Source organism: Thamnophis elegans, chromosome Z (genome assembly GCF_009769535.1).
Source record: "Thamnophis elegans isolate rThaEle1 chromosome Z, rThaEle1.pri, whole genome shotgun sequence".
In the NCBI taxonomy this organism is placed as follows: domain Eukaryota; kingdom Metazoa; phylum Chordata; class Lepidosauria; order Squamata; family Colubridae; genus Thamnophis; species Thamnophis elegans.
The window spans coordinates 53,814,748-53,834,668 of NC_045558.1; the positions used below are offsets into that span (position 1 = coordinate 53,814,748).

The 19,921-nt window shown below is 36.9% G+C and overlaps 1 protein-coding gene across 1 annotated transcript in view; it reads left to right on the forward strand.

Moving 5' to 3' along the window:
- Positions 1 to 19,921, forward strand: part of SH3BP5 (SH3 domain binding protein 5) — a 66,353-nt gene that overhangs the window by 34,296 nt on the left and 12,136 nt on the right. Inside the window, exon 4 of the mRNA XM_032235704.1 lies at positions 19,012 to 19,176. Within this exon, the coding sequence (XP_032091595.1) occupies positions 19,012 to 19,176 (165 nt within the window). The remainder of the gene's footprint in view (positions 1 to 19,011; positions 19,177 to 19,921) is intronic.

Below are 19,921 nucleotides of genomic sequence, written 5' to 3' on the forward strand. Positions count from 1 at the left end.
AGTAATCCATTTATACTTCTTCATTTCAGTTATTGTAAATGCATCACAATAGAATCAATTATTAGTCTTAGAATTTCTCTTTTTCTTCAATTATGACTTATAGAAAGCTGTACTCAGTGGTGAGCTGCTGCCGGTTTGGACCGGTTCGCCTGAACTGGTAGTTCTGAGCACTGTTTGGCTCTACCCACCCACCCTGATGCTATCTCACTTTCTGGCTCACTCGCCCTGCCCTGCATCCAAGCCGATTTGCACGCCTCTCCTATTCCACTAACCGTGGCTAACCTAGCAGGTATACAGGAAGCCACCCCCATCGAAAAAGCATTGTTTTAGGTATGGTATGCAAGTGTGGAAGGAGCGTGCGTGCTGATATTTTCAGTGAACCAGTTGTTAAAGTATGTGCAGCCCGTGACCCATCAAAACCGCGGAGGACAAAATTGCGCTCGACGAAAGCGCGCATTTGACGTCATCACAGCGCGACGAAAAAAATTAAAAATTGAAATAAAATTAAAATTAAAGCAAGCCGATTCACATAAAGGTAAGGGTTAGGTTTAGGGTTAGGGTTAGGTTAAGGGTTAGGGTTGGGTTTAGAGCGTTAGGGTTACGTTTAGCGTTAGGTTAAGGGTTAGCGTTAGGTTTAGCATTAGGTTAAGGGTTACGTTTAGGGTTAGATTTAGGGTTAGGTTTGGGGGGTTAGGGTAAGGTTTTCGCTTTATTTTTACATTTTTCAATCACAGCACGATGTTTTCGTCGCGCTGTGATGACGTCAAATGCGCGCTTTCGTCGAGTGTGCTTTTGTCCTCCGCGGTTTTGTGGTGGAACCTGTGCAGCCCACCTCTGGCTATATTGTAGATTTTTCCTTCTCTAAACAAAAGGAAAAAATAATGGTGATATCACCTAGATGATTCTTTTTCATACAGTGGAATTGTGAGTAAGTTCACCTAACTTGTGATAGACAGTCTGAAAATACTGCAGCCTTCCAATTGAACTGACAAAAAACTGAATTGGCACAGACTGAACATTAACCTTCAAAGTAAGCATATTATTGACTTATTTTTGAAGATTTTTCTAAAAAGCTACTTCCTGGATCTGCTTCTAAAATAAATTAGAAATACTGACTAATCAATTATTGATTTACTATGCTCTGTATTTGCTACTTATTTTAGAACAATGTTTCTGCAGTCTCCACAGAAGGGAGAAAGTGTGATCTTTTCTCTACTTTATCTCGCCAAAGCTAAAGTCTAATACATTGAGGGCCACATCAGGGCTGTGGTTGACCTTGGGAGACCAGCAAGTCATGGCCAACTGGGTGGGTGTGGCTGACTAGGTGGGAGTAGACATCTTGACCCCATTGCCCAAACTGCTGGCATGTTTCTTCTTTGAATTGGATAGACCGGGCTGAAGCTACACTGGCCCAATGTTTTCTCTTCGCATTGGGTAGATCAGGCTGAAGCAATGCAGGTAGATAGAGCCAAAGCGATGTGGGTAGACTGGGCCAAAACATTATGGGCTAACCACATCACAGGCTGGATCTTGCCGTGGGCCTTGTGTTTGACACCCCTGGTCTAATCCATATTGTCTATTCTCTTTCAGCTGTTTTGACCTCGTTGCCCTTTTCATAAGTTGCAAGAATGCATGGTGGTCCATTAAGAATTAATTTGCTCATTTGTTCAGTTGTGCTCATTTCTGAATTAAGGGACCTACTCAGTCACACATGCTCTGTGTTCAACAACTGCAATGTGCTTTACATGCGGCTCATTTTGAAGAGTATCCAAAAACTTTAGCTGGTACAGAATTCACCAGCATAAGGAGTTATATGTTTCTGGTAGAGCATACATTGCATCTAGACTGTGCAGGTTGCATTTCTTTCTGGATCCAATTCAAGATTTTGCCGTTGCTCTTTAAAGCCCTATGTAGCATGAGAGTGGGCTATTTGAGGAACCACCTTTTCCTGGTTTCATCTGTTTGTCCCATTAGATTTAACAAATGGACATGTTATGGGTTCTGTCATCTAGGAAGCTACATGTGGTGGGCTGTAGATGACAGGCCTTTTCTGCTATGGTCCCTGCACTGTAAAATTTTCTCCGTCCACCACCAGGTAAGGATGGCTTCATTGCTTCTAAGTTTCCAAAGTTCCCTGGTTATGTCATCAGGTATGGGAGATGAGTGAAATATTGAAGTGGCTCAATTACTATTAACTTCCTTCCATCTATTATTCGTTCTTATCCCCCCTACTATTTAACATATACATGAAACCACTGGGCGAGATCATTCGGAGGCACGGGATAAAATACCATCAATATGCGGACGATACGCAATTGTATCTGTCCGCCCCATGCCAACTCAATGAAGCGGTGGACGTGATGAGCCAGGGTCTTGAGGCCGTTAAGAACTGGATGAGCGCTAACAAACTGGTACTCAACCCGGACAAGACCGAGTGGCTGTTGTGTTTCCCTCCCAACAATTTGGCTAATGTTCCATCTATCAGGCTGGGGGGTCAAATTTTATACCCCTCAGATAGGGTTCGTAACTTAGGAGTCCTCCTGGATCCACAGCTGACTCTCGACCATCATCTGTCGGCTGTGACCAGGGGGGCATTTGCCCAGGTTCGCCTGGTCCGCCAGTTACGACCCTACCTGAATCGGGAGGCTCTCACAACAGTCACTCGAGCCCTTGTGATCTCTAGGCTGGAATACTGCAATGTGCTCTACATGGGGCTGCCCTTGAAGTGCATCCGGCGGCTGCAGTTAGTTCAGAATGCGGCCGCGCGAGTGATAGTGGGCGCACCGCGGTTCGCCCACATAACACCCATCCTCCGTGAGCTGCACTGGCTACCTGTTGATCTCCGGGTGCGCTTCAGGGTCCTGTTGACCACCTTTAAAGCCCTTCATGGTAGTGGATCTGAGTACTTGAGAGACCGCCTTCTGCCGATTACCTCCCTCCGACCGATAAGATCGCACAGACTGGGCCTCCTCCGAATCCCATCCACCAGTCAATGTCGACTGGCGACTACACAGAGGAGAGCCTTTTCTGTTGCAGCTCCGACCCTGTGGAACGATCTCCCGATCGAGATACGTACCCTCAACACCGTCCAGGCCTTCCGCGCAGCCCTTAAGACCTGGCTATCCCAACAGGCCTGGGGATAAGTCTCTAATTTGCCCCACCCGAGTGTTGAATGTTGAATGCAAGTTGTGTTTTTATTACTTTATTTATTTTGTTCACATATTGTTTGTTTTGAATTGCACCCCCTCCCTAATGATTGTAAGCCGCCCTGAGTCCCCTCAGGGAAAAGGGCGGCCTATAAATCCAAATAAAATACTAAAAAAAAAATACTAAAAAATACTATTCCTGTTTTACTTTTTTTAATTAAAAAAAATTAAAATATTTTCAGTACTTATTAACAGTAATGATTTAAGATTTTTTAAAGTTTTATTATAGATCGCCCAGAGTCACTTGTAAGAGGAGCAACTATATAAATTAGATAAATAAATAAACAGGTCTGAGTGTTATCTAGTATTACAACAAACTTTTAATGACCACTTGTAATACAAATAAAAACTAGAAGGGATGCAATGATATCATAAATGATTGTTTTGTCAGGACTCAAATAGTATTTCATATATAGCAATGAAATGAGTCTGGAATTCCTGTCTCTGTATGTTACTGGCTATGATGGGAATTTTGTGCATTCTGTTGAGGGAAACTGACTTTCTAAAACTGCAGTATAGCAAATAGGTGGAGTGGATGTGGTAATATATAGAGTTCTCCATTTCATTAGGCTACAACAATGTGGCAAATACAGTTGAATTGACAGTCTTTTTCATATAATATTTTTATTTCTATGATTACATCTTTTTAAATAATGATTTAATTTTCTTAAGCTAAGGCAACCTTTGTCAATCTGGTACTCTCCAGGGCCTGTCTGAAAAATCTAAGATTTATGGATTTACTGTATAGTCCATCAGGTGGACTGCCCCTTTGGAGCATATTAAATATGGCTAATGTCTTTTTTTCTAATCTGAGCCATTAGTTTTGCCATCCGAGCCAGCTCTATCAGTTTTACAATCATTCTTCTATTGCAACATCACTGAATCCATCAGTGTTGGGTTATAGAAATCTTGCTGCTGTTTTCATATAAAAGAACAAAGTAAAATGCAATTTTTCCAAATGTTTGTCTATCAACTCTAATAAAAGTTAACATATGTATTTCAATCTAACATTTTTAGATTTTTTATAAGTCCACTGAAAGTGTAAAATGTCCCTTCTTGGTGTTTATATTTGAAGTTTTGAGAATCATCTATACATCTTTTTATAAACATTCTCTTTTAAGATTATAGCACAATGTAAATTTCAACCCCTTTGTCTACGTATACTCCCACTGCTGTATTTGTATACTATACAAATGAATGGATGTGAATATGAAATGTTTAGTCCATCTTATCCTATAGCCTTTAACTTGTTGGTCTTCTGTTTTTATTTTTGACAAAACTTTGTACATTTTAGCAATAAGATATTTATCACTTATATGTAACTTGACTTTTTAGTTTTAATCATTTTTAATGATTAAACATTTTAATCATTTTTAATGATTAAACATTTTAATCATTTTAATGATTAATTTTTTAAATCAAGTTTAAATTTTTTGAGAAATGAAAAACTGTTGTCTCTTGATAATCAAATCCATTGCTTCCTGTGTGTTATCAAAAATTATTAACATGGTCATGGTGAAGAAAGGGCCCAACAGGCCCACCGGAAGTTCGGAAATGAACTTCCGGTAGGCCGGTTGGACCATTTTTCATCCTCCCCAGGCTTCAGGAGGCTTTCCTGAAGCCTGGGGAGGACGGAAAATGGACCTACCGGGCCCACCGGAAGTTAGAAAATGGGCCATTTCCGACTTCCATAGGACCTCTGAGAAGAGGCAGGAGAGGCGAGGCTGTTTTTGCCCTTCCCAGGCTCCAGGAAAGGCTCTGTAGTCTGGGGAAGGTGAAAAATGGATCTACCGGGCCCACCAGAAGTCAGGAAATGGGTCATTTCTGGCCTCCAGAGGGCCTTGGAGGGGACATGGGGAGGCTGTTTTCACTTTCCCCAGGCTCTAAGGAAGCCATCCCTGTATGCGTGGGGTCCTGGGGGGCATCTAATTACGGGTGCGTGCACTTTTGGCACCTGAGGGGAAAAAGGCCTGCCATCACTGCTATAGAGTATGCCAGACCTACATTAGAAATAAGGGTCATAGGTTCCAGGTGGTGATGTCGGGACGAGTGTGGAGAAGAAATCAGGGCTCTGATTTCTTATCTCAATCTACACATTTGGAGGACCCCTGCGAGGGTCCGCTGATCTTAGAGGGAGATGCAGAGGAGTAGGGAAACCCTAGGACTAACAAGGCGGAGGGTGACTGCCCGCTACGATGTGGGGATATCCTTTTAATCCGGTGTGCAAGTGTCTTGTTTCAATGGCGGACTTGAAGTCTCGACAAACTATCTAAAAGGAGAAGGAAGAATTTCATCAACCTGTTGTATCATCAAGTGGATTAGTGGATTGGCTTGCGAGTGGAAACAGCGGTGAGTGTTGGTTGAAAAGGAAGATTGCAGAGAAGAACGGGCAAAGCAGTGAATCTCTAGAGATCAGGTGAGAGCCCTATAACCAAGCGGCCACCAGTAGGAATGAGAGCGGCAGATTTTTAGAGGAAAAGACCTGCCCCAAAGAAGTAATTGGTGTAAGTGAGCGATCGGAGGGAAGACAACAAGAAAGATCACGAACTGACTCTGAGACATGCAGATAAGTGGTGGAAAAGAAACCAAGTAAGAAGGAGGACTTGGAGAACAGTGGTGTGCTTGGGGGCGGCGGCTGACAGATAGCAGTTAGGAAAAAAAGAGGACAACGAAATAGAAGGGGAAGGCTGATGCAACAGCTGTGCTGAAATTATCTAGAACTATTCAGAACAGAAGAGGGTGGACAATTTTGCAAAGACTGAAAAGAAAAGTAATTCAACCCAGAACTTTAAAAAAAAAGTAAAAGAAAAGTTGTTGAATGAATTGACTGCATTAATAGTTTAGAAAAATAAGTTACAATATATATATAATATTTATATATAATATTTATAATACCTATAAACAAGCACTCAAATCTATATTCATATTTATAAAGAAGTAAGTGGAAAGTTTGTGGATATCCTTATATATATGTCTATGGTTATAAATATCTATTTGAATTAATTGCAGTAATTACACTAAGGATATAATGAAATAATTGCATTCTTAAGATATAGCACTATTGGTATAAATGAGTACTGAGTACTGAGGCTTCCTCTCTCTGTTTGCTTTTTCCTTATTATTATCAGTTGTTATTGAATAATTTATATGTAGATAGATATAGATACACACACACACACACACACACACACTGCTTTAGCAATACTGTTTGTGGATTATTATAGATAGAACAAGCTAAATTAAAGAATTATTTTTAAAAAAACAGCAAAGCATATATATTATATTATCAGTAATATCTAATGTAACAGTGTATAGCCTATTAGTAGCAAATTTAAGATTGTGATTAAAAGGGGGGGGGGAAGAATATTGATAGAAAAAAAAGATAAGCTGAAATAAAAATAACAGTCAAGATATAGGATACTAATTTGGGACAACATATATAATATACTAAAAGAACAAGATAAAATTTTAAAAGAGAAGGGGAGTATTACAACAACATCACTGAAAGCCGGGAAAAAGACAATTGTAAATCCAGTGACAAAGGTATGGACTGCTTCTCCAGCATCCCAAAGGTGAACAGAAGGAATGGCTACAATGGAAAAACCAGATTCTGGATCAAATATCGAAAATGTGCAGGCAGCATTGCTAACCATCCAAGAAACTATGACCAAGCTTCAAGAGGCAGTAGCTAAAAACCACAGTGAATTGAAAACGGATATGAATGAAATGAAAATAGAGATGAGTGAAATGAAAAATGAAGTTAAAAATGACATTCAGAAATTAGATGATAAAATGGGAATAATACAACAAACACTGGAAACAGTCAATAAAAGTGGTAGAAAAAAGAACAGAACAAACAGAGAAGAAACTAGACTTAGTTGAACAGCAGATGAAAACATCAACCAAAAACTTAGAAGACTCCCTCATTCACCTGGAAATGGATCGTGCAGCATTTCATCTCTGATTCCAGAATGTAACAGAGACAAAAGAGGAAGATTTACAAATGATAATGTTGGAATTAATAGCAGAGATGTTACAAAGAGATAAGCATGAGATCCTAAATGAATTGGATGATACAGGGTAAGCACTAATTATGCTAAAAGACACCAATTGCCTAGAGAAATATACATTAGATTTGCAAGGAAAAAAGTGAGAGATATAATTTATAGAATAGCAAGAGACAAGCCGATGGTGTACAAAGGGAAAGAGATACAAACCCTGAAACAAATTCCGCGAACAGTGAGGGAGCAACGGAGAGACTATCGATTTCTGGCAACACAACTGATTAAACGAGATATACTATTTAGGTGGTTGGTACCTGAAGGGATGCTGGTAATTTGGCAGGAGAAAAGGATTAAAGTTGACAATCTGGAGAAGGCACAAGATTTATATGAGCAACTAGTAGGCCCGGAACAGGAACAGAGCAGTAAGGAGGAGTTGGAATATAGAAGCCAGGAAGAACATCAACAGAGAACAATGGAAGGAGAACAAGGAGAAAGTAGTAGGGAGGAGAGAGAGCAACAAAGAGAGGAGAAAGTGAGATCAAAAACAAGGAGCCGAAAAAGAAACTAGAGTTAATAAAAAATAAAGACAGACAGAGAATTAGGAGGATGGAAGAAGAAATTCAATTATTGTCAATAAATATTAATGGTTTAAATTCGCCAACAAAAAGAACGCGTATCTGGGCAAAATTAACAAAACAAAAAGCAGATATAATATGCTTACAGGAAACACACATTAAAAAACAAGATATAAAATACCTGGAATGTCCTAAATTAGGAAAATTATATGCAGCATCAGCAGAAGAAAAGAGAAAAGGGATAGCGATATATGTTAAAGATGGGATAAAGACAAATTTAATTTATGCAGATGCAAAGAGAAGAATATTAATGATAGGGATAAACCAAAAATCAGTACTACTGGTAGCAATATATGCCCCAAACGAAAATCAGAAGGACTTTTAGAAAAAATTACACGAAAAAATTAGAGAAATTGGATTGAGAAATATTTGTATAATAGAAGATTATAATGCCATAGTGGACAGTAAAAAAGATTATGTAAGTGACAAAAAAATTAAAAGTAAAGAAAAGTATTACCAAGAACTTGCTTTGAGATGGAGGAGCTAAATTTAATAGATATTTGGAGAAAAATGGAACCAGAAAAAAACAAAACAATTTACCTTTTACTCCAATCCACATCAATCCTGCTCACGGATTGATATGGCATGGATGAATGGGGAAATTGGGGCAGAAATACATACAATTGAAATATTACCAAATACGTGGGCGAATCACAACCCCATTAAAATAATTTGGGAAAGGAAAAAAAACTAGACGAAGATGGGTGTTAAATTTGCAAATATTAAAAGAAAAGGAATTTATTCAAAAATGTAGAAACAAATTGGAGTTATTTCTTAAGGAAAACACAAAAGAACAGACATCTATACAAAATCTATGGGACATCATGAAAGCTTATTCCCATGGAATTATTATAGCGTATTCAGAAACAAAGAGAAATGGGCACAACAGAAGATATTAGAGGAGGAAATTAAAAATTTAGAAATAGAATTACAAAATAAGCCACAGAATGTCAAAATTAGAAAGGATTGGATGTTAGCAAAACATAAAATAAATATATCAGACCAGGAAGAAATCATAAAGGGCCTAAAACTAACAAAACGAAATTTCTTTGAGCAAGCAAATAAACCGGGGAGGTGGTTGTCATACAGATTGAGAAAAGAGAGAGAAAAAAGATTAATATATCAACTTCAAGGGGAAACTGGTGAATTACAACATACAATGGAAGTGAAGAAAAAGATTGCATAAAAGTACTTTGAGAATATGTATAAAGGGGAACAAGTAGATGAAAAACAAAAAAAAGAATATCTGAATGGAGAAGAAACACCGTCAATAACAGAAGACATGAAAGAAATGTTGTAAAAAAAAACAAACGAAACTAGAATTGAAACAGGCGATCCAAAAACAGAAAAATAATAAAATGCCAGGCCCTGATGGATTTCCAGCAGAATGATATAAAATAATAGATGAATTGAATGAATTGATAGAACCTTGATGTTGGAGATGTATAATGAGGCACTGATAAAAGCAAAAATACTGGATTCATGGAGGGAAGCACATATTACGTTAATATTTAAAGAAGGTGCGGATAAAAAACAGATTCAAAACTATAGGCCAATCTCATTATTAAATGCTGACTATAAAATATTCAAAACAATAATAGCGGAGAGATTGAAAAAGCTATTAAATGACTATATACATCCAGGCCAAAATGGATTTCTCCCAACAAGACAAATTAGGAATAATACCAAAATAGTAGCAAATATCTTAGAGTACTATGAGGGGCATCCAGAGAAACAAGTGGCACTTGTTTTTCTGAATGCACAGAAGGCATTTGACAATTTAAATTGGGAATTCATGACACAACAAATTAAGAATATGAAATTAGGGGACCAATTTGAAAGATTAATAGAAATGATATACTCTACCCAAAGGGCAAATATATTATTAAATGGAGAAAGTACAGAGACCTTTAAAATAATGGAAGGAGCAGGATTGTCCACTATCACCTCTGCTCTTTATCCTGATGCTTGAAAGTCTGCTAATAAGAATTAGACAAAATTCGGAGATAAGAGGAACTAAAATTAAAAGAGAGGAGTATAAAATTCAGGCCTTTGCAGATGATTTGGTATTCATTGTAGAAGATCTGCTAGAAACAGGAAATAGTTTAATGCAAGAATTAGAATAATATGGTGATGTAGCAGGGTTAAAGATTAATAGAGAAAAAACTAAAATGGTAACTAAAAATTTGAAGGAAGAACAAAATAAAGAATTAGAAAGAATAATGTGACTGCAAGTGACAAAGAATGTTAAATATCTTGGAATATGGCTAACTGCAAAGTGCTCAACTATAAAAGAAAATAATTACCGTATACAAAATTAGTGCAAGAAATAAAAAAGATCTAGAATTATGGGGGAAACTACAACTATCATTATTAGGGAAAATAGCAGCGATAAAAATGACTGTATTACCAAAGCTATTATACTTATTTCAATCAATCCCCATAAAATTAGAATTCTTTTTATTGAATTGAACAAGATTATATTAAAATTTATATGGCAAGGGAAGAAAGCCAGGATAAAGTTGAAAGCTCTATAGGATGACAGAAGCAAAGGTGGTATGGGACTCCCTGACTTGGAACTTTATTACAAAGCAGCAGCATTAACATGGATTAGGGATTGGATAAATTTAAAAAATAAAAGAATACTAACATTAAAGGGCCACGATTTACAAACGGGATGGCATTTTTTCCTCTGGGAAGAGGGTAAAAAGAAACAAAAATATTTTTATAGACACTATATTAGAGATGCATTGATACAGGTCTGGAATAAAATTAGAGAAAAATACTACATGAAAATACCGACATGGCTTTCCACTATGGAAGCCATGACACATCCCAATACACTAGATCAATACACTAGTAAAATTTTAGACATCCAAGGAAATTTGAAAACAAATCAGGAATTAAAGGAGCAAAATATAAATATAGACTGGTGGCCATACCTTCAACGTCAATCGAGATACAAAAAAGATGTAAAAGAATATGGAATTTACACAGAATTACAACAAATAGATAACATTTTAATTGGCCTGGAAAATAAATTCGAAAGGAAAATTTACAAATATTTATTAGAAGTAACATTAGAAGAAGAAAAAGTTAAAGGCTGCATGATAGCGTGGGCCAAAAACCTTGGACACAATATAGATCTAGTGGATTAGGAAAGAATTTGGAACACAAATTATAAACTAACACAATCAGTAGCACTCAAAGAAAATATGTATAAAATGTTTTATCGTTGGCATTTACTACCAACGAGATTGGCTAAAATGTACCCAAACATGAATCCGACTGCTGGAAGTGTAAAAAAAATACAAGGGACTTTCTATAACATATGGTGGACCTGCCCGGAAACTCAAAAATATTGGACAAAAATTTGGAAATGGGTGCAAAAAATTACAGGAGAACAAATAAAATACAAACCCGAACGCTTTCTGCTGGGAATAATCAAAGGGAAATATACAAAGAAAATTAAGTACATATTAACACAACTGCTGACCACAGTTAGAATAGCGATTGCCCAATGCTTGGAAACAAAATAATATCCCCTCGGACGAATTAGTGATACAAAAAAATTTGGATTGTGCAGAGATGGACAAATTAACACTAAAATTAAAAGACAAAGAAGAGTTGGAATATTATGAAATTTGGAACAATTGGTACAAATGGCTGCAAAACAAGAATAAAATTAATTAAGCCAAAAAGCATGCATACAGACACACACACACACACACACACACACACACACACACACATATATACACACACACACATACATAACATACATACATACATACATACATACATACATACATATATATATATATATATATATATATAACTGTGTATAAAGGTTTATAAACATAGAAGCGAAATAATATTTATATGTACAGGTATGATGACATAATAATGTTGATATAATGACTGTAAGGTGTTGTAGAAGGAAAATAATTAAAAAGAAGAAATAAGGGTGATAGGACTTATTGCTTATTGCAATTTGGCTAAGAGTTGCAGCATAAATATGCTCTGCTCTCCAGGCTTATTTAGGAGCTGTATTGCATCATAAATTACATCTGATATGTGTCTGTAATTTGGATTAAAATGACTCACAAATGGCTGGTAGAGATTTGACGTTGTCATTTCAAATAGCGCCAAAGGTGGTCCCTATTTTTTTATTCCCACCAAAAGTGGTCCCAATTTTTCTACTTGCATTTTTTATGTGCTTTTGAACTTTTAGGTTAGCAGAAGCTGGGACAAGTAATGGGAGCTCACTCCATTACGCGGCACTAGGGATTCAAACTGCTGACCTTTCAATTGACAAGCTCAACCACTGAGCCACTCTGTCCCTAGTACTGTATATCAATTCAGTCTAATAGCCTGCCACTGTGAAGTGAGAAGCTGTTGATACTTATTTCTCTGCTACCCTGTAATCACCAGATTGGTAAATCATGCTAACTTTTAGCCCTTGTAATCTTCTGTGGAGCAAATTGGATTCGTATGAGAGATGATTGAGAATATATATATGACTAAAAAGCTCTGAAGTATTCTGCAGAGTCCTTGAGTTACAGCTATAATGGAGCCTGCCAATTATGGTCACAAATTGTGGTGTTCATTAAGTTGGGCACCCACATGATTGCCTTGTTTAACAACCTCCTCAATGTTCTGGATGTGGCCATTAAGTAGAGCACGGTACCACAGAGGTAAGGAAGGCCTTTGGAGGTCTAGCACAAGCCCAGGCTTCCCTGGCTGTGCCTCCCTCCCCAGGCACTCTGTGCTCTGTTTCTTTCTCAAAGTCCATGCAGACCTCACACTTGCTTTTTCTGTCCCTTTACTTGCATGCTTTGGGCTTCCTTCCCATCCCGCCACTCATCCATTCAGGGTTGCTCAGGCCAGTTGCAATGCATGTGAAGTGATTGCAGCTTGCAGGCCTTGAGCTTCCTTTTCACACAGCCACTCACCTACCTAGGGGAATTCAGATTGGCTGGAGTACAGACAAAATAGCCACAATTTGCAGGCTTTGAGCTTTCTATCTATTTAACCATTCATTCACCCAGGGCCAGTTCCAGGGCCAACAGCACTCAACTTACCTTTTTTATTTTTGTAGCTTCTGGGAGAAGTTTCTGGCTGATGTGAAGCTCAGTATATGAGATGATCAGTCTGAGCCTGAGGGTGGGATTAAATGTGTCATCATTCGTCTCCAACAAATCTAAGTCCACCTTGAATCCTGTTGACTCTTTCTATTGCCAATTTGTTTTGACATTTAGTAGTTCAGATTCTTTTTTAAAAAATATTTTATTGATCAATTTTTCTTTAGTAAACGTAAAAATTCAATATCTACACGAACAGTGTGTTGCCTGGGTAGCAATAATAGTAATATTCATAGCATTGATAATAGTCAATAATAATAATATTTGCTTATCCATACTAATACTGTAGATGTTCATTATATAGTTAATCATTCTCTTAAATTTTTAAGTTTCTAACTTCTGTTTCTGTCAACTAAACCATTGGTAAAAATGGTTACCAAAAATATTGTTTCTTCTCCTTTGAGTGTTAATCTATCCATCTCTGCATATTCTAATATTTTTTATAACACTTTCATCTGTAGGGATCTCTTCATTTTTCTATTGTTGTGCTGTTTACACATGTAAAATTAAATATATATTTCATTTAATTTATTTTTCTGGTAAAATACCCAACAAGAATATTTCTGGTTTTAAATCTACTGTATATGTTGTTTACTATTTTTTCTAACCATGTATGTACTTTTGTCCAATGTTCTTTTGCTTTTGGACATATCTACCACATATGATAGTACAAACCCAGTATCTGATTGCATTTCCAACATTTGGCGAACATCTTTTAAACATATTTGCTATTTTTGCTGGTGGTAAGTGCCACCTATAAAACATTTTATATAAATTTTCCTTGTAGGCAATTGACATCATTAATTAGTAATTTATATCCTACAGTTTCTTCCATTTATCTAGCTCAGTGGTTCCCAAACTTGGTAACTTTAAGACTTGTGGACTTCAACTCCCAGAGTTCTCCAGCCAGAAGAGCTAGCTGGAGAATTCTGGGAGTTGAAGTCCACAAGTCTTAAAGTTGCCAAGTTTGGGAACCACTGTTCTAGCTCTATAGTATAGCCAAAGTTTTTAACCCACACCATCATTGTTTCTTTCAGTTGTTGTTCTTCCATTTTAATACTCAATAGATGGTTATATGGTTTTTTAAATTAATTTTTAATCCGTCCATAATAGTATCTAATCTAGTTCTGTGGGTTCTTTATAGAAACCATAAATTTTTACATCTTTCTCATACCTTGATTGTATTTGCACGTGCGGCCACCGTGCTAAATCAATCCCTTGATTTTTCAGTTCTTGCTTAGTTTTAAGTTCAGATTCTTGTGGAGAACATTAGGATACAATAAACCTATATTCATTTGAACTGATTGGACTCCTGATTTTCTACACTTGACACTCAGTTTTCCTACAGAGACAGCCTTGTGAGAATCTCAGGCTATTCAGCAAGCAGAGGCTGTTTTCACAATCTTGTAAGAGGTCCTGAAATAAATTTCAATTTTGCCAAATGTAGCAAACAAATTATCAACGCAGTTCTGCATTAAAATAAAAGAAAACTTCAAACAAATTTGATGAAAATATTGTATTATATTATGGAAACCACATTGCAGATATGCCTATTTAGCAGAATTCAATATAAAAATTGTGTATTTGAAAAACAAAAAATATTGGTTATGATTTTTTTAAGCAAATACCAGTATATAAAAATTAACAAAAGGATATTAAGCTGGGTTGAATCAAATTGAAGTAACGACTTCATTTTTGTGAAAACATGAGCTGCTGAATATTTTGCATTGTTTCTCATACTGGCCAGATCACTTAGCTGTTTGTTTCTGTGATTCAGAGACGTTTTGACTGTGGCATTTGTTTAAGAATCATCTTATTGCGTTCTGTTTTGTAGTTCACTATCCTGATTTCCAGTTTTCATCTTTTTTATTGGAAATTATTTTCCTATGAGCCTTCTTTCATGTTCAGTCAAGTCTTGGTTGTGAGTAAATTATGTAGGTATATGTGAACTGTCAAGGGAAAATATTTTATAAGATAACAGTTGCAGTCATAAGATAGGAATCAGTTAATACTGGTAAGAAATACGTATTACAAAATATTCTTTCATGCTATATGTATTTTGTGTGTGCATGTGTGTATGTATATGCATTTGTGTATTTAGCACCAGATTTTCTGTTATTTGGGAGTGAAAAACTCCATCAATGTATTATTGCTAATCATGTGAATAAAATAAAGTCTTTGGAAGAATGACTGTACATTGACTAGGCTGCTAACATATAAGCAAATATTTGGTTTCTTGCTTGTAACTTTAATGAATAGCCTTTGCCTCTTATCAGTTGCGATATCTCTTACATCAATGACCTATGAACTTCTGTTGGTGGGAAAAAAATTCTTTATACACTTTCTATACAACTAAGATTTAAAAAAAAAGCAAAATTACTATATGAACTGAATGAACTGCTGTTGGGGTGCAAATTATTCTGGAATGCTTCCTTGTATTGTTCCAAATAATATTATGGGGTGTTTCCCAATTTATGTGTGTGCATGTGTGTGTGAGAGAGATTTGTTGGAGACTAAGTCTCTGAATTAATTTATATAGATTGGCAGAAAATTATTGTTTGAAATGTTTCATTAAGAGATGATATTATCAATAGATACAAGAGGGCCAAAATTTCCCGACTCCTACATTAGTGAAAAGCCTCCTTAATTACTAAGTAATTAAATTGATGGTTTGTGGTAAGATCTGCTTACTTTTGGATGATATATTTTTACAAACAACTTTCATTAGAGGATAGAAGACTGGATAAGATTTTTTGCTATTAAAGTAGTTAATAGGAATTATTAACTGCTCTAAAGATTATGCATTATTAGTTAAGTTGGATTTCAATAATAATACATGTCTTAAATCTTGTTAATATTTTGGTTCTGCTTTAAATAAAAATAATCTGGATCCCTAAAGCCAAAGATATTGCTTTTAATTTATTAGAAAAGTGATGTTTTGTTCTGCACTTGGTGTGGTATCTTAGCAACAAGACTTGCTTATGTAAATAAGCACATGACTTTGAAAAAAAAAACCCATCGTATTTTCCAGCTTATAAGACAACTTTTTAAAAAATTATTTCAAAAATCGGGGGTAATCTTATATGGTGGGTATACTGAGCGCACCAAATCCAGAAGCTGCATTTTGCCTTGAAATTTGCTGTCCCAGCAACCTGAAGGGGACATTCTCCCAGTGGCATCTCAGGCGCTCCCATCTTTAGCCAGGAGGAAGTGAGGATGACTGGGCGCAGTTTCGAGCGAGAGCCATGGGGCGAGATGCAAGCGACAAAATGGGTCACTGTGGGCATAAAAAGTGCCATCAGATCTGTTAAGTTCGATGGGTGGCAATGACGCAGGCAAGACAGTTTCTCAAATAACAAGGCTTTATTACACACAGCTAACACAACAGCAACTCCAGAACCAACAAGCGTAGAACAGTTCCTGCTTGACAGTTATTTATAAGCAAGCTGTCCATGGGACAGCCAATCATTGCTTAGTAACTCTCCCGCTCTCACTGCGTGCCTCGACTAATAGGCGCAACTCGGAGATGTGGCCACGTCTCCGAGGCTAGGACATAACAAGATCGCCTCCCAAGGTCCGGGAACCAACCAACCAAATAATTAAACAAAGTTGGTTTCGTTTCCTTGTGCGGCAAGAGAGAAAGTTGCCTGAGATACCGCTGGGAGAATGTCCCCTTTGGGTTGCCAGGACAGCAAGTTTCAAGGCAAAATGCTGCTGCTGGAATCGGTGCGCCTGCAGCTTAATGCTCTCCAAGAAGCTTGCATTACTGGGAGCAGCAGCAGCGGGCGTCATCGCTACCTCCTCCCCTGGTGTCCAGAGTCCTTCTCTCAGGAGGTGAAATGGGAGCTGCCCCGCTGGCAGAGCCTCCGGGTGAAAGGCGAGTGAAAGGCACAATGATGGGAAAGGCTGGCTGGCCATCCCCGAAGCCAGCTCTTGAGGAAGGAAGCAGAATGAGGCCCAGGGCTTGCTTCCCTGCCTCCTTCCTCCGAGAGCTGCGGATGACAGGGAAAATGAGGCTTCTTTGCCAGCTTCCCAGCTGGCAGAACAGAAATTTTCGCCAACTGGAAGGTATGTGTGTATGTGTGAGAGAGGGTGGGGGGCAAAAGAGAAAGAGACAGAGAAAGAAAGAGGAAAAGTAAGAGAAAATGAAAGGAAGGAAGGGGGAGAAAGAGAAAGAGAGACAAAGAAAGAGAAAGAAGAGAAAGAGGAAGAGAGAGACACAAGAAAGAAAGAAGAAAGAAATAAAAAGAAAGAGAACTTATGATGACAATTGACCCCAAAATTTTGGTTGCTAAGCAACATTTTTGTTAAATGAGTTTCACCACATTTTTCAAGTTGGCTATACAGTAGTATTCTGTCACCAGTTGCCTCCTAGCAAACAGGCCTTTCGGTGTTGTCATTTATATAAGGTATTTTCGAGTTCAACTTAATACAGTATTATAACATTTAGGAGACTCCAGCTCCATCCAGGTGAGTAGGGAATAGAGTGATTTTTGAGCTGGGATGCTATTAAGATGGTAAAGCATAGCACTTCTCTGACATTTTAATTCTAGGACTTTAAAAAAATCTGATTGTGAATAGATTTTTGGAAGGGATGTTGTGATAAATAGCCCCCTCCACACAAACAGTATATCTCTGAAAAGACGACAGTAGGAAGAATCCTAATTGCTCTTTAATGGAGGTTTAGAAACATTTGCCCACAGGATTCTGAACAAAATGATCTTTTGATCTTATCTAGCAGAGTTCTTGTTTGGATAGCTTAAAGAAATTATTTTATCATGGGAACAAATAAACTAAATGACATACATATCATATGTGTTTTTCTTTCTTACTCTGTGATGTGAAGGGACATTCTAACCAAAAGAAAGTTCAGTTCCTACGTGTCAAAATTATTTAATTTTAAGGAAGGTGTGGTTGATCAGGGCTATTGCATTATTAACTCATTTATCTTAAACAGGGAGATTAGTGAGGAAAAAGATTTGCAAAGGTGATTGGGGTTGGGATTAATACTCCCTGGCTATTGCTCATCTGCTTCTTTCCATTTGGGAGAACTGCCAGCTGAATCCACATAATGAATAAACTATTTCTGGAGAAGTGCAGGGTAAAAGAGGGAGAAAGGAAGACATGGTGAATGAGCTCTCTATTGTTTCTCATATTTCCCCTATCATAATCAATTCCAGTTTGGTTGACAGCTTAGAAAACAAACAGCATGGCACCTCCCTGGGTTTATCATCTTATCCTTCCTTTCAGCTTTAGAGTGAATTAGGAAAAGTTTAATCCACTTACAATGTTTTATATTACATGTTTGATGACAAACAGCCTTATGTTTATAAGTGACAGTTTAAAATTACCATATTGAAATCAAATCTGATGTTTTTACATTTTTATTTGGTGTGCCTTGGAAGAGGTAGTCTTATATGGTGAGTATAGCCCAAACCTTATATTTTAACAGGAAAAGTAGGGGGTCGTCTTATACACCTAGTCGCCTTATACGCCGGAAAATACAATACATATCTTTTTGTGCCAATGGAACCTCAAATGGTTAATTAGCTAGCATTTATAGTTGCAAAATAGTGGTTTAAAATTGAATGCTATAATATAAGGTATTTTTTAAAAATTAACAAAATTATTTGAGCAAGCAATTGTAGCCACGATTTGCTCATATATAGAGAGAAAAAAAGAAACCATTATCAAAATGAGAAGGGAAGATGGTTCAGGCCTAACTTATAACATCCTACATGAATTGTCCTTTGCATATGTCGAAGTGAAACTACAGAATAAGTTATATATTTTTGGAGACAACAACATTGAAGTAAGCAGTGATCAACACAAATCTGCTTAATGATATTATGAGATGGGGAATGTTATATGTAAGCAGGATATAATCCTTCAATCAATATAGTCACTACTAGCATCTATTGTAGTGACATTTTAAGATGAGCAAATGAAATCGGAAGAAATCATTATATATTATTTATCCTTTCCTTCTAAAGTACTAGACTAATTTAATCTTTCATTGCAGGCTCAGCTAGAAGCTCAGAAAGCAACACAGGATTTTCAGAGAGCAACAGAGGTGCTACGGGCTGCTAAGGAAACCATTTCTCTTGCAGAACAGAGGCTGCTGGAAGATGATAAACGTCAATTTGATTCTGCATGGCAAGAAATGCTCAATCATGCCACCCAGCGGGTAGATTGTATTACTACTCTTTCCATAAGTTTTTAAACAGTTTAGGCAAGGAGAAAGAATTAATACTTTACAGATTATTGCACAGGTTTTATCAGTTACTTCAGGGACATTTTATTCATAGATATCAGGAGAAAAGCAGCAACACTATTTTCATGTAACTTTTCTAACTTCTAAAACAGGTAAAGCAATTACAGGTTAGTAACATGTCGAAAAAGGCTGAATCTGTCCACGAATGATGTACAATGGGCCTACCACTGTACAAATAAACATTTTGATTTAAAGACACATAACTTATTCCTTCAGATCTTTCATCAATAGCCATCAAAACTGAGTCTATTCACCTGCTGCTGATGGTCATCGTTTTCTCCTTTTTTCCATTTCTCAAACATTATGATTATCTTCAGAAAACTAGGTGGATTGATTGTAATCATTGTTTAATATTAAACAGACTTTAGGCATTATGTATGATCACGAAAGTAGCTTTTTTTAGTAGGAAAATAGCCAATGTTAACAAGAAAAGTAATTGCTTTTTTAGAAAAACTTTGACATTAATCTAAACAGACTCTTCAAATTCAGTTATTCCATGATTCTGTTACTGAATTTAATTTACATGAGATTTTCTCATTTTTTGCATTTTGTAACACTGATAGAAGTCTAGTCAAGTAGCCAATGGCATGTTGCTAACCTTAATAAATTATACCAAGATATTTACAACTCAGATTCTACTGAGTCCTCTTTTTATATG